The following is a 15,328-nucleotide window of genomic DNA, read 5'->3' as shown; positions in this document are numbered from 1 at the left end:
CTTAGAATAGGATGTTTTAAAATGTGTGTTCAGATTTCGCATTAACATGTTGTAAAAGAATATATATATAACGTAAAAAGAGAGAGTTTACTTTGTCTTTTCGATACTATGAATGTAAGATTGGAGGGTCTGCGAGATCAGTTTGCTTTCCTAAATCTGTCAACACGTTTGATAGCGAGCTCGACTCTTGCATTGTTATCAAAACATGTCAATCTTAATTTATCGTTCAGCCTCTGTTTCGATCGGGTACTTGTCTTTTTTTTTTTTTTTAACAGACTCTTCTTGTACGCGTATGTCTTTGTCAAGTCCCACGTGGGAATTGCTCATTTTCTTTATGAAGATTGCGTCAGATTTCCAAGCTACTGGAAGCATTCGTGTCAAGAACGTTTTGTATCATCTGCCTAGTCGAATTTCCATAAAGGAAGAGATTTCATTCTGTCTTAGGACCTCGAGGCAGTCAAATCTCTCTCTCTCTCGCTCTCTCTCTCTCTCTCTCTCCCTCGACATCGAGATTATATTAACGTAACGTAAACTGGTCACTCGTAACTTAGAATTTCATGTTTGATATTTCTTAGAGTTTATTTAGTATTATTTAATTTCTTTTGTGGAATCTGAACAAACATCATTTTGTAACGGCGCCTGGTTTTTGTGAGTGTGAATCAAGACTGCAGCAAATTAAGAAGTTGGTATACCAAAAAGGTAAAGTGTTGTATATTTTTATTAGTTGCGACTAATAACTAATAACGGATAGGAATTGTGTTTAACTAATAACTAAAAGTTAAAGGGAAAAGTGTTTGGTTAACTAATAACTAATAACGGTTAGGTAATAACTAATGACTAATAATTGATAGGAACTGAGGTTAACTGATAACAGATGTTTACGAAGGTTTGGTAAAAACTGTTGGTTACAGTGTTTTTGAGTGAAAAAGATTTACACTTTTACACATTGCTGATTTTTTTTGTGTTAGTGTCTGTTCCATTGTTTGTGCACTTATTCATTTTCTTATTGAAGTGTGTCTTTTTGTTTTATATTTTCATTTGCATTCACAATTTAATTGACTTAGTTATTTTCATTGCTTTATCATTGCACATTTAATTAAATTTAACACTTGGGAATTGATTTGCATTTACTTAGAATTCTTTTCAAGTTTTGTTGTTGTTTAGTACTTGTGAATTAATTTCTGATTTCTATTATTACTTGTGAATTAATTTCAAATTTTCAATTATTGCCTAACACTTTTGAATTTTGATTGAATTAATTTTCTTGAATTTTGTGATAAATTAATTTTGATTTAATTATACTTAATTTGATTCAAGAATTAATTAAACTTTACTTTGTTTTCAAGTAACAGTAATTTTCCCTGATATTGTGAATTTCACTTAAAAATTTTGAATTTAATAATAAATTTTTGTAAAATTTAAAATTTTTATAAGTGTCTTTAATTATTACACCAGTATAATTATATTTAATTATGATTATATTTATGTTAGGTAGAAACATAGAGTGGTAATTGATTTGCTTTCCTTCAATTTTACTTGAAGTGACTTAGAACCAGGGAAGTACTTAGACTTTTGAAATCAGGGAAATACTTAAGACTTTTAAAGTTGTTGATGGAGTGATGCCCTTTGATTAATTTAATTACTTACAAGATTACCTCACACCTGTTTTGATAAACTTAGTCTGATTTTCTGCAATACTGGTAAGTGATAAGGGATCACTGTTGCCTTTAGAGTATTCAGTCGTTTAAACGTGTTATGAGGGTTCAGGTGTCTGGCTTTTGGTGAGGTAATAATTGATGAATGGTCACCAGATACTTGGCACTTCGTAACAATATATATATATATATATATATATATATTATATATACACGTGCACGTGTGTATGTTCGCCCGTGTGTGTATTGTGTTACATATATAAATTATGTTGCATACATAAATAAACAACTTAGTGTAAAACCATTCGAAACCACTTCTATATCATTCACTGTTCGTACAGTCTTAAATACCAAAAGCCATTCCCAGCGCATACATTTCACATTATGTTGGCAAATCTTGGTGTTGCCCTATATATTTCTAGTGAAGTAATGTTAACAGGAATTACGTTGTCGAAAACCTTTGAAAATGAACGAGTTCTTTACATTGAGAAGAGACATTCTTGTATAGCAATATAGGAAAGTGTTTTGAATTACCCTTTTTGAGCAAATGTTACACTTTGCTGTTATCATCCTGATAGGCATATATATATATATATATATATATATATATTATTATATAATATATATATATATATATATATACGATGTATATGTGGGGGATGTGATATTATGTATTATTATGCATATATACATAAATAAAATACATACACGCATATATGTGTAGTATAAATCTATACAGATATACGAGCACGTGTCTGTATTTGCCTGAAAGTACATATGTCTGGAATGTATATATGGAATATTGTGCAAACTTCCTTTTATAGAAATGTTAAGATGTTGGTATGCTGAATGACAAAAGAAATAATAAGAAGTGTGAAAGTCATTGAAATAAAGCGTCTGCCTAACATGAGACTGGTTACAAGAACAGCATGATTAGGGGAAAGAATGAACGTTCGAAGTTGAACGTTGCTTGTCTACGAGTTGAGATTAGAGAGCGGTCGCTTCGTGATGTGGTCGTATCGTTTCGAAGATGCTGGGAATGAGACCAAGGAAAGCGAGATGGAACTATAATGTGTCGGAAGAGAAAGAATAAGAATCCATAAACCACAGGAGTGCGTGCAAGACAGAAATGCGCGGCTCCGTTCCGTGCCACGCTTGTCTGCCTTCTTCTGTGCAGGTCTTGCAATTGTGGAACGGATGCTGCCGAGAAAGTTTTCTGCGCATGCGCTTTATGCCTGAGTCAACAGTAAGCAGAAGGATATGGCAGCAACTGTATAGTCTTTTACGGTGGAATTTCGCCCTCTTACGGGAGACATTGTGCACACACACATCAATAAATATATACAAACTTTCATATATACATACACACACACACACACACACACACACACACACACACACACACACACATATATATATATATATATATATAATATATATATATATATATATATATATATATATATATATATAATGCTACACAAATTGTTATAATCATTTTAACGTGTGATCTATTTACCACACATCATCACATATAAAAAGTATCTTATTTATTCCCCTGTATTGATGTGATATATATATATATATATATATATATATATATATATATATATATATATATATATATATATATATATATATATATGTATATATATATATATACCTATGATTTAGATTCACGTAAGATCTAGCTGTGAGTAAAGTCATTACAGTATAGTGTTGTGGTTAAAGAAATATCAGGCGTTCTTATTTTTATTCCCTGCAGAGTCGGTGCGCCTAGAGTTTCAACGAAGCAATGGCACAGACTGAACATCGTTGCCTCAGTATTTCTGGTGATGTTCCTGAATCGGATGACTACAGGCCAAGTCTTTTTCAATGGTCCCTGTCCAAACATCCAGCCTATGAAAGACTTCCAGCCAAAAAGGGTGAGTTTCAATCTCTCTCTCTCTCTCTCTCTCTCCTCTGCTGGTCCAGTTCGATTTATGATAATAATGTAAAACTTTCTTCTCGTATTACTTTAAAAGCCCCAACTTTTTTATTTATTGATTCATATTTTCAGTATATTTAAAAAAGTTTTAAAACATATGTCTTCGGAGGATGGCTGACAAGTTAGTTTTTTTTTTTTTAATGAAATCTGCTTGCATAGAACGATGAAAGTCATAGATGTATAGATAAATAAATAAATAGATAAATACAAGTATCAGAAAAGGTAAGGATACCTACCTCGCTCAGTGTCCCGGTCAGAAAATTCCCCCATCCATAGCAATTGTCTTGTATATAAAACAACACAGGTAGATTATATAGTATATGAAAGAATTCTCTCCTCTCTCTTTCTCCCCTAAAGAGAGTTTGAACTGACTAAGAATATTTAACAGAACTTCTCCTACCTATCTATACACGCGCATATAGGCTGCACCGTATCTAAATATACATAGGTTTATATAAATGCTTTTCTTGCTGCGGTCTTTCATGTATTTCATCCATCGCTAATCTATAGGTGCCATCAACAACTTTCTGGAAACATTGCTAATGTGTCTTTAGTTCCTAGGCCATCCCTTAACTGCTAAATTCTTAAACGGACAAACAGAAACTGCCACTGTTTTGATTTATTAATTCATTCCAAAACCGACAGCTGTTTCAATTTTAAATTATGGCACTCTTCGGGTCTACATTAGATTTACAATGGAACTACACATCAACATATATAAGTGGACACAGCAAAAAGTTGATAGGGGAACAAAGTGAAAATTCAACACAATTTACAGCTCAGAAAACTCACTACTATCAATTTTCACAGGCTGAGATATTTCTCTATTAATCATCTGGCTCCAAAAGGATCCCCCAAATCTGCAGCCAGTCTGACCCCACGCAATTTATCCTGAGAGGCTTCCCCCCCCCCCCCCCCCCCCAACCCCACGGTTTCAAACTTGCAAACTAGGCCGGTCTTAGCGTCCATTACTTGCATTGGAGTGACACTATTGGTCATTATCTGGAAATGCCACCATATATATATATATATATATATATATATATATATATATATATATATATATATATATATATATATCGCTTACTATTTCCTGATATAGTACAAAATTGTGATGAAATCCCAACATTTAAATATATAATGTATCATTATGCTTAGAAGTGAACAATTTAACCTCACGCTTTACGATCCGCCAACGTCACACCTCAGATTAAGAGAAAGTCTTTTACATACAGAAGATTTCGACTCCAGGAAAGATCATATAAACACTATACTCTGTTTTTTCCGTCTGTCCATCCGCCTGTGGTGTTTGCATATGGTAACACTGCGTCCCGGTCTTTAGATAGTTACATTCAGCTTACATTCAACAATAATAATATCCTATTTCGAATATTAACGGTGTAATTAGCATACAATAATTTATTTAAACACTTTTCAGTTGCAAATGTATACCCAGATATCCTTTGATTTACCTAAAACTTACACATAGCGTAACTATTTAAAGCCTGGGATGCAGTGTTACCATGCGCAACCACCACATCCGGATGGACAGATGGAAAAAAAAACAGAGTATAGTGTCAGGGTCAGGATGACTGAAGTTTGCCTTGCTTATGTTGCCACTGACTTGACATTTTGTTTCCCCAGTTCCTCGGTCGGTGGTACGAGATAGAGAGATTTTTCGTTTCTTACGAAGATTTGGCAGGAACCTGTTGGGTCGAAAATTATCTCTTCGAGAAAGGCAGAGGTCATTTCACCCGGCTGGACTGGAAAGACCGTTTGTAAGTAGCGTGCGCTTTTTTTTTTTTTTTTTTTTTTTTGTCATCTTCTATCTCATTCTTTCATCTGAAATGTTTACCTTCGAATACTTTTACAAATTTATTGCTTCTATTCTTCCATCATCTCTTAGCAATTTTCATCAAATTACTTGGAAAATCCCTTTTACTGTATACATTCTTATAATTTTCTTTACACGTTTCTTACAATTTATAACCCACTGTTATTATAATCATCAACATTATAATAGTACATATTCACATATATCTACGCAAGTCCGTCTGCTCACAAAATACCTTCAAAGCTTATCAATGCTTTTCAGTGTAATTATTTTGACGGTGGACCGATGATAAGTTGGTTCATTTGAATGAATCATACTATCTTATACGAATTCTACTAGTGGTAAAATTTTTAGTCTTCTCTACTGATGGACAGAAATTATGGTTTTCTCGACATAGCATAAAATTTCTTGAAGATCCAGGCAGCTGAAGGACCCAGTTAAAATGAGGCCACTGGGAATAATCTCTTTTTTGGTGGCCTTGGTTAAAATAAGAAGCATTGGCTCGATATATGGAAATATGAGTTTCTTTCTTGTTTTATAAGCAAATGATCGAGAATTATGAAAAAAAAAGTTTGTATTTTGTCTTTCCCTCTTTCATTCACATTTGTTGTTATTGACACAGATGGTTTTGTGATTTCTTGCTCTTTTCTTCTTTCAACTTCACTAATTTTCTTTACAGAAGCGGATTGATTTTGAACATAGAAAACGGAATCACCTTCGACAAGAAAGAACCGGGAAGGCTACGATATGTTGTACAGCGACCCAGCATTCCAAGTAAGAGGCCCACTCCTCTTTGTTTGAAAATTCAATTCGTTTTTAATCGCAGAACATCTTTAGACCATAGTGCTTGCAGTTGTCAACTTCTCCCTTAATTGTGGTGCTCATTTAATTACAAGGATAGCTATATCAAAATTTGAAGAGACTGACGTAATACCTACCTAGTCTCATCAAGATCGGCTGTTACGGTCAAGTACATTTTTTCGCAGTTTAAACAAACCTCTGAAAATGATGCAGATTTTATGATCAAGAACAATAGGAGAGGTGGAGAATCCATCTTCCGAGGAATGAATAGAGCATTAACATAACCAGTTGACTGTTGATTTCGCGACGTTAGAATAATCACGAATAAATCCATTCTTTCTTCCATACGATGGTGTGTATATATATTGCTCTGTACCAGCGAACACAGGCTGACAAGTTTAACGAGACTGCATCTTATTAAGGTATTCGTAATGTGCAACCGTTCATTTGGAGAGGAGAATGCCCACATGGGCATAAGAAAAGAAAAGAGAGAGAGAGAGAGAGAGAGAGATGGCCGAGAGAGAGACGAGGTAGAGAGGGGGAGGGAAAAGATGGGAGGAGGGAGAAGGGAGAGGGAACCAAACAGGGGGAGGAAAAGGGAGAGATAAGAAAAGAAAAGAGAGAGAGAGAGAGAGAGAGCCTTATATACCTAGATACGGCTCTGGAGAGAAAAGGGGGGGGGGGGTGAGTAGGATATACCATAATTCAAAGTACCCTCAGTTTGAAACAAAGCAAACAATTAACTGGCATTCAAATATAATCAGCAGAGTGATTCGTATATTCTAAGAATCGAGAACTCAATAAGAGAAAGCTGTCAACAAACGCCCTTCGGCAGTAATTACTTGTTGACACTGATCTGATCCATCGTAGAGGATGCAGACCTCCATTACATTTAATTTTTAACGGCTTTACACATATTATTGATATTGTATTCCTTCAATTCTTTTTTCTCTTCGCAACGACCATTTGGTATTAGAACCTAACAATTTACCACCTTCCATTAAATTTAAGTCGAAACTTCTAAATATATAAAGGCTGTTTTGTATACCTCTTCGCGGTGCGAGATCATTCAATAAAGGAAGTTATCATACCGAGGTCATTTTTATTTCATTGGAGTTTTGCAGCCATACACCGAGAAGTGAAGAAAATATGATAGCTAGATCTCAAAGATTATAGTTCAAAAATTCGTGAGCAAAATAATACTTAACAGTGAAGGAGTTTGGAAACGACTCAATATAATTAGGTTTGATCTAGACATCATCTACGTATTATTGTTTCATGAAATCTCTGTTGATATCTTTCAGACCGTTCATGAAGGAACTGGTGTTATTATTGAATAATTTAATAATTAATACATAGTATTATTTCGTCTAGGGTTTGGCATTAAATTGCCTCTCATAAACATAATTTCTTTTCTCTTTAGCGGTAAAAACACATTCTGTTGTTAATCCAATCAGTTTGCACTTATTTTGAAAGTAGACTGGCAAACTTTATTTGCACGGTCCCATATAGCAAACTTTATTTTATTATTTTTTTTTTACAACCATGTTCTGATGCAAAATCGCTACATAAAGCAAAGCAATACATTTATCATCATTTACAAGGCCAACTCTTTCCATTTTAGTTTTACAGGGAGAATACTTAATCCTGGCAACTGATTATCATTCCTATGCTCTGGCCTGGCAGTGTATGGACTTCCCGCTACGTTTTGGCCACACAGGTAAGATACCATAGATATATCTATGTAAGATACTATGCTTTTTCAAACGATCTTGTGGAATTTGTATTCCGTGGTCAAAGCATAAAAGTACTAAATAGATAATTAGGAGTAAATATTTCCTTATTGTTTCTATTAGCGTTAGATTTCACGGAGCCAAGTGAATGTCATTTCAGTAAAGAAACATTGTAAAGAAGCTTTCTTGATTTGTAGTTGATTACTCATATTTGAAAATAGTGTTATTTATGAGTACTGCTATTTGAAAATACTGCACCATTAACCATTTTTGTCATTACAAAAAGTGAAACCGAATCGGTTACTACCCATACTGATGGTATAGAAATCCTAGAGCTATTGCAAAGGAAGGAAACATAAACATGTAACTGAAATATATCATTCTCAATAGCAAATAACTGATTATTTATTAAAGATTTCTTCCAACTTATCAAGGAGAGATCGTCATTTTTCGAATTTGCGAAGGCCTCATCCCAAAATGATGTAGTAAGCTGGATGGTATGCCAATTACAATGGAGAGATGATAATTATAGAGGAGCATTGCGTTCAGTTTTAGATATAAAATTACTGATCGCATGTGGGGTTGAGGGGGTGGATGGGGTAGGGGCTGAGAAGCCCTGAGAAAGGCTTGTAAGGGGAAAGGGTAGCACTATACTCTTGTAAGGGGAATGAAGGTAGCACTATACTCTTGTAAGGGGAATGAAGGGTAGCACTATACTCTGGCTACAAAAGGTTGAGACTCGAGTCGAGGGTGATGAGCACTGCTGCCATAGTTTCTTAAACCCGTTCAAACTTTTCAGGAAAAAGGGTAGTGTTGGCAAGACTGTGGGGACGGGTCAGAGTACGAATTCGCTAGGCCAACTGAGAAAAATTGAGAATGGCAGTTGAAAAATATTGTGACTGTTAGTGGATATGGTTCAGGAATAGAAAAGTAAAAGGGGCGGACAGCTTCAGAGAAAGCCTGGATTATTGTGACTGTTAGTGGATATGGTTCAGGAATGGAAAAGTAAAAGGGACGGACAGCTTCAGAGAAAGTCTGAATCCATGCTCGGACGCAGTTGGAGAACGAGAAAAGAGGTGGTTGTGGTTGCGCTGGGTGATTTCAGCGTAATTTGTCCGTGAGAGAAAGATGAAAGGTCTGTTGTATCAGGCACAGCTAGATATACCTACGTAGACCGTGGTATCAGGCACGGTCTAGGTATATTATACCTAGACCGTGGTATCAGGAGTCAACGAACATATACTACGTATGTTCTATTCTACTCACTTTTATATTAAATTTGTATCTCCTTAGATGAACTTATGTCGACGGTGTTTTTCTAGAATATTTACTCTTTCATCTCATCTAAACAGGATGTAAGTCATTCCCTTGATCAATCGTTATCAAAAGAATTTAGCATAATTAAAATAGTCTTCACAATGAGCCTGTCAAACGAACTTCCTGTTTCCATTTCACTGAAGGTCCTTGAGCATTCGGTCGAATAAAAAGAATGAACTCGTCTTTTTGTAACCAGTTCATACAATTTGTTCTCGCAAGATAACGAATTGTAATGACGTTTGGTATTTGTTGCTTCACTAGGGGTAGTTGGCGTTGGAGTACACTGAATGTAATTTTTTTTATGATATTTTCTTTTGCAGAAATCTTGTGGTTCCTTTCAAAAGACCAGTTTCCGAGTTACGAAACCGAGCAGACAGCAAAGCGCACGGCAGCCAAACTAGGCTTGGATATTTCAAGACTAAAAAAACAAGACCGCAGTCGCTGTCCAAAATAGCTACTGAACACCGTTTGTACTATAGTGGATTCACATCAACCGTGCATTTGATGTCTAGGCCAGTCCTTACGACGCTCCTGATTGGCTGTTGATAAGCCAATGAAAAGGGCTGGAAACTCTCAATCTCTATCGAGAGTTCACATGGGTAGGATGTATGTTCCATCTCTCCTGAAAGACTCTCGAGAGAGACTGAGAGTTTCCAGCCGTGATTGGCTTATCAGGAGCGTCGTAAGGGACTGGCCTAGACATCAAATGCACGGCTGATGTGAATCTACTATAGTATGAAGAAGGATTAAATATATGAACTTTGTTACGTTTTAACCGGAATGACAATGGTAAATGCATGTGTGAAAGCAAAACAGAACATCCTCCAAAGTCACTTACGTTTAAGGACGATCATCTCATCAATTCAAGTGCTGGTTCCCCGTTGCGCTCTCACACAAGCCTTCATTTATTTGTTGCATTATTCTTAAATGCATGCATGCATATGATCATATTTTAATGATTTTTTTTCACATACAAGAGAGACTTTTTCATATTCACGGATATTAAGCCATAAAGAGCGTTTACTTTCGAATTCAGTACCACGGTCTAGAGTCTAGACCGTATTCAGTTACACCGAAGGGGGAATTTTAACTAATCAAGTCCTGGCTGGTGCAGATGCACTCGTCACTCGTCAGTCATTATTCCCGCTCTCTGCTCGTCAGCTATTCCCAGAGCATAGAATTTGATATTAAACGATTTTATGGCTTCACATGGTTACGTTTGCACAATTCCTTTGTAATAAAATGTACTTAAAGAATTAGTTGTTTATATTACCGGTTGTTTTCTCAACAAATGAAAACTCTCGCTGTAGAGTTAGAAACTTTTATACCTTTTACTTTTTCATCTATTCATCAAATTATATTTAAAATGGTGAATGCACTAAAACAATCTATATGCTTGGTTATAGAAAAACATTTCTACGTTAATTTACGGAAACTTACATTTAATGAGCTATAGCAAATCCCAGTTTTAACTACAAATCTGGAAGGAAAACGATAGATAAGCATCAAAATTTCTGGTCCTTACGAAAATGTTACAGAAACTTAAAATGTACTTTAAAATTCGTATCTAATTTTGATCGATCTCTTAATCTCACCTATGTGTAAACATAACATAGTTTGATAAAGGTAATATTAAGTTAAGATTTAGTAAGGAGACTCGTTCCTTTCGAGTGACCGAAGCCTCTGTATTGAGGACCCACTTGATTGAAACAGACGATGCATATGATGCTTAGCACAGCGATTATTACATTCTTTCCTCGTCGCTCGGATGATTCAAATTCCTTGAATAAAAACATCAACCTTAGTATGGTCTAGATTTTCTCGAAAGGTGTAGATAATGTTTTTAGAACGTTTTCGTCCATTTCTTCACCATGAGTTCGAGAAGAAGAATCCCCACGCCTATGCCTTCTCCTATAACAAGTATCATGAAGATTCCCTGAAAGAGAGGAGAACGATGAATTAGTTAGTTACAACAGAAGCCTGCCATAGGAAAAAAAAGATTCTCTGGAAACCTTCTGATCATTTCTTTGGAGGACTCCGACACTTAGAGCGAGTGATGTAAGAAGCCGTAATGCGCTTGTTTTAAAACCAAACATACCCTTTAAACATATTTTATCGTTGCTGTTGCAAAGTAAAGAGCAGTTTGCTCGCTGTTGGTAATGATTCCAGAGAGAGAGAGAGAATGAGTGAGAAACAAGACAACAGTTATTGTTATGTTTACACCAAATTCAGCGATAAATTCTCTGGAGAAAAAACTTTACATGTGAAATTTATCAACAATGTGTTCGATGTGTTGAGTCTCTAAACGCAGCATGCCAAGTATTTTCTTGTATTACATTTTACTCCCTGACGAAACCCTAAATATTCAATAGAAATCATGACAGCAGTCTCAAATTTCTTTTATTTTATTATTATTATCCGACTGTTATTATTACTTACCCATATGTTTCTGATAGAGAGTGCACTTTGAACGATGATTTTTGGCGGGGCAGTCAGGCACGTCGTGGCATTACGAAGCTCATTGTTCAGCCAATGCTGATAAATCCCACTTTGCGTAAGAGATGAAATTCTACGTTGTTGGAATATATGGTTATTATTCATTGTGAAAAATTCTAATAAATATTTAAGGATATTGCATGTTTACTATAAATGACAGGTTTTTACTGAATATCTTCACACATGGAACCTGTTTTTCATTAATTTTTTTATGAAAACTTTCACCCTTTCCCATATGCGTATCAGCAACAACATAAAAAAAAATGTTCTTTACATTTTCAAAGATTATTACTGGCTGAATGGACAGCCACTTGAAATACAATAAATAAGTAAATAAATTATTAAATAAATAAATAAATAAAATAAAATTAAAAAATGCAAATGACCTCTTACCTTTTATTTAGGGGCCGGAGCAAAGGACCCTTCTTTTGGACTCCCACTGCAAAGACATTCGGCATAAATTTTCCCTTTGACATGTAAAACTGGCATTTTCCTGTAAATAAACAATAGCATTGAGTATTCTTAAACTTTTCAGTAAGCAGAAGCTAAGAGCAGACAATAGGGTTTCTAATCATATACGTATGTCTGTATTTGAAATGTGTCGTCAATAAGGTGCATAACAAATTCGAACAGGTTTTAATAAGATCTTGTACATAGAAATGCCTGTTTTAGTTTAAAACTTTACATTAATTCTATACGCTTCATGAAGGATCAAATAACTTACTATGCAAATCCATTAAAAAAAGATTAGCATATAACAGAACTAATCACAATTGCCAGTTCAAGCAAGGCATGTCCGATGGTGCCATTTAAGAACAATGTATGGTAAATTCAGCCAATTTTGTTTGAATGCTTATATGGGAATTTGTTCTGTAAACTGTGAAAACAAATTTGTAACTTACCTGTAGAGGTAAACTGCTCGCCCATCAACATTTTTATAGAGATTGCTTCCAGTATCAGCACGTAGTGGCCACTTATGACAAGTGTGTTGAGCGTTTTGTGATAATCGGTTGAAAAGACGTACACAATCTCATGTCTATCATCAAGTTCCTTCACTCTCAGTAAATCACCTGATGTTGCTTTCTGTCGGGAATCATGACTGTTAATGAAGAAGGACCTTCTAATTTCTTGAGGAAAATAAATTTTATTATCCTTTCCAAATTAGTTTAGCTGAAGTTTATATGTATGTATGTATGCTTGTGCAGAACTAGCGTAATTATACGACTAGAACGTAATGTGGTCAGGGTGTAAGAATACTACCACCGTAGGCCCTGCGTGTCGTAAAAGGCGGCTAAAAGGACAGCTGCTACCTTGCAAGTCTTACATTTTAGTAAAAGGCTGGGCCCACCGCCAATGACTGTGGAAACTGCTGCCTTGCAGTCTTACTTTTTAGTAAAAGGCTAGGCCCACTGCCAATAACTGTGGTTGATGACAGCAAGGGCATGCTGTCGTGAAAACCCCTTTGCCAAACTATAACCATGCCTGATGATGCCTTTCATAGAGGAGTGGAGAAAGCGCATCAGACAACCGACACCTTAATGTAGGGATAACGGTGGGAAAGAAGAAGCACAATTAGGGCTATAGAGCTGCAATGCCAATAGAATCTAAATAAGAATTCTATACCCAGAAAGTGTCCCCTTGGTAGATAGTATTGATGAACCTAGTTTTTCAGATGTTTAGACATGTTATTTCTACAACCAAAGCAAAAAAGAAAAAAAAAAAGTATTACACTCACACCTAGAAGTAAAAAAAAAGAAAGAAAGAAAAAAAAAGAAATTAACACCTTCATACGAGGCCTCTAAATATATTCAACTCTACAAACGAAACCTGAAAAGATACGAATGATATTGTAGCAGACGGCCAAAAACTCTCGCATTACATGAAAGAGACTAAGAAAAGAATATTGTGAAAAGGCAAATTCTCTTTAGAAAAAAAAAAAAAAAAAAAAACTCAATCATTAGCCCCGCTGTTTGGCTTAGTCCACCCTGTTCGAATGTACTCAAACAGACTTTAATTTCTAACTAAAGCACTTATTTACATTTAAGAAATAGGCTTGTGCACAAAAGTAATGTAGCAATACATATGTCCTTTTGACTTACTACAGACAAACCTGAGTATTGTGATATGAAAACTGAACGCTAAGCCGCAAACAAGAAAGACAAGTAAACGAATGTATACGAACAACCAGAGAAGGCGGCACCGCGGTTTACCTAACATTTGGATTTAGTGACTTCAGCTAGAGTGGAAGTGGTTACCGCCTGTATCTAAGCGGCAGTCTGCTCTTAAACTAATGTAAGAATACTTTTTTTTTTTTAAGGATGTAGTTTAAATTGTATGATACTATTGTAGAAATGACAAAAGACTTGACACACGGTATTTGTGTGGTAGCCATTGTTATAAACATTTGACAACTGACAACCTTTTTTTAATAGGATAAGTAGTGCAGACTCGAGACATTGTATACGTTTGGTACGATTTTCATGGTAGTATATATATACCAATCACACTACGAATTTATAAAATATGTTTCCTTTACGCGATGAAAGTCATTAGCCTACGTCGTGACTCGGTCAGACCTCACAAAATTCCCTTTCTATTCCTAATTTTGCAGGCTTGGCATTGTCTTTCATACTGATCTCGGTAACCGTCTTGATAAGCAATGGAAATTATAATTTAAAGTAGAAACCAGGTAAGGAGAATAAAGTGGGTTAGGCCTACGGAACACTGGGCAGGTCTGGGACTGTGGGAGGCTTTGCTCTGTGGTTCACGAGAGCACGAGAAAATTCGCTGTTAACAATCCCGGGCCGTATCTTATGAAAACCACGTGTAGGCTATTTCGATGTGTGAAATGGAAAAAAATATTGGTTTAAAAAGAAAACCGAGGAAGCCTCAATGGAGTACTTACCTCATGCGAGTAAAGAAATTGTACGATAGGTTAGCCTAACCAAGCTAAGCATTCAAAATGCAGTCTCGTTTGATTTTCCGTAATGATCTTAAAAGGATCGCTTAATTTTCAACGTTTTTTTATACGTTTCTGCCGGTATTATTTTACAATAGTTCCAACTCATCATATAATAATTATAGAATTATAAATCCATTTGACATAACAAAAATAATTAAACTTTGTCTCTGAACTTTTTTGGGGAAAATTCACCTTATCCGAGATATGAATGCATATATATCACCATCCTCGAAAACTTTCTAAGTGTTTTTATTTTACATTAACACGGACACAGTGTTCTCTGATGCGAGTTTTTTTTTTTTTTCTTCTTTTTAAGAACTGCACTGTGGTTCTGATGTGAATTTTTTTTCCTTCAAATTGCATTGTGGGTAGTTACGTATTAAGTCTAGGAGTCACGTGAACTGGTGAAAATCTTACAGGGGTCAGACATTTTATCTTGTCAATTGGTTCAAGAATTTCATAGAGTGAAGATATGTCAAGTCTGTGTTCGTCTTGTAACTTTGATTATTTTCGGCAAATTCATGATTTCTATGAAAATGAAAC

At 35.3% G+C, this 15,328-nt stretch overlaps 3 protein-coding genes across 3 annotated transcripts in view; 2 read left to right on the top strand and 1 right to left on the bottom strand.

The window, feature by feature from the left end:
• LOC135196159 (apolipoprotein D-like) overlaps positions 1 to 10,485 on the top strand; it is a 12,376-nt gene extending 1,891 nt beyond the window's left edge. The window contains exons 2-6 of the mRNA XM_064222732.1: positions 3,421 to 3,580; positions 5,287 to 5,420; positions 6,156 to 6,250; positions 7,902 to 7,997; positions 9,648 to 10,485. Coding sequence (XP_064078802.1) covers positions 3,421 to 3,580; positions 5,287 to 5,420; positions 6,156 to 6,250; positions 7,902 to 7,997; positions 9,648 to 9,781 — 619 coding nt within the window. The 3' untranslated portion in view covers positions 9,782 to 10,485. The remainder of the gene's footprint in view (positions 1 to 3,420; positions 3,581 to 5,286; positions 5,421 to 6,155; positions 6,251 to 7,901; positions 7,998 to 9,647) is intronic.
• A 160-nt stretch (positions 10,486 to 10,645) lies between these two features.
• LOC135196160 (uncharacterized) lies at positions 10,646 to 14,803 on the bottom strand. The gene is made up of 5 exons (XM_064222733.1): positions 14,729 to 14,803; positions 12,726 to 12,906; positions 12,217 to 12,316; positions 11,767 to 11,896; positions 10,646 to 11,263 (listed from the first exon to the last, which is right to left on the bottom strand). Exons 2-5 carry the CDS (start codon positions 12,754 to 12,756, stop codon positions 11,171 to 11,173), a joined length of 354 nt encoding a protein of 117 aa, XP_064078803.1. The 5' UTR covers positions 12,757 to 12,906; positions 14,729 to 14,803; the 3' UTR covers positions 10,646 to 11,170.
• The window catches only part of LOC135196157 (synergin gamma-like), a 272,072-nt gene continuing 270,734 nt past the window's right edge, over positions 13,991 to 15,328 (top strand). The window contains exon 1 of the mRNA XM_064222728.1: positions 13,991 to 14,115. The gene's annotated coding sequence lies outside the window, so the exon portion shown is untranslated. The remainder of the gene's footprint in view (positions 14,116 to 15,328) is intronic.

This window comes from Macrobrachium nipponense, chromosome 17, assembly GCF_015104395.2.
Source record: "Macrobrachium nipponense isolate FS-2020 chromosome 17, ASM1510439v2, whole genome shotgun sequence".
In the NCBI taxonomy this organism is placed as follows: Eukaryota; Metazoa; Arthropoda; class Malacostraca; order Decapoda; family Palaemonidae; genus Macrobrachium; species Macrobrachium nipponense.
This window is presented reverse-complemented; position numbering and strand designations above follow the sequence as displayed.

What these genes read in the sequence shown, in the direction of transcription:
- LOC135196160 (XM_064222733.1), bottom strand. Translation starts at nt 12,756, where the DNA reads ATGTTGATGGGCGAGCAGTTTACCTCTACAG. An exon ending in CGAGCAGTTTACCTCTACAG is followed by an intron (nt 12,317 to 12,725) that starts GTAAGTTACAAA and finishes GTTTATTTACAG; the next exon opens with GAAAATGCCAGTTTTACATG. An exon ending in TCTCTATCAGAAACATATGG is followed by an intron (nt 11,264 to 11,766) that starts GTAAGTAATAAT and finishes CCTCTCTTTCAG; the next exon opens with GGAATCTTCATGATACTTGT.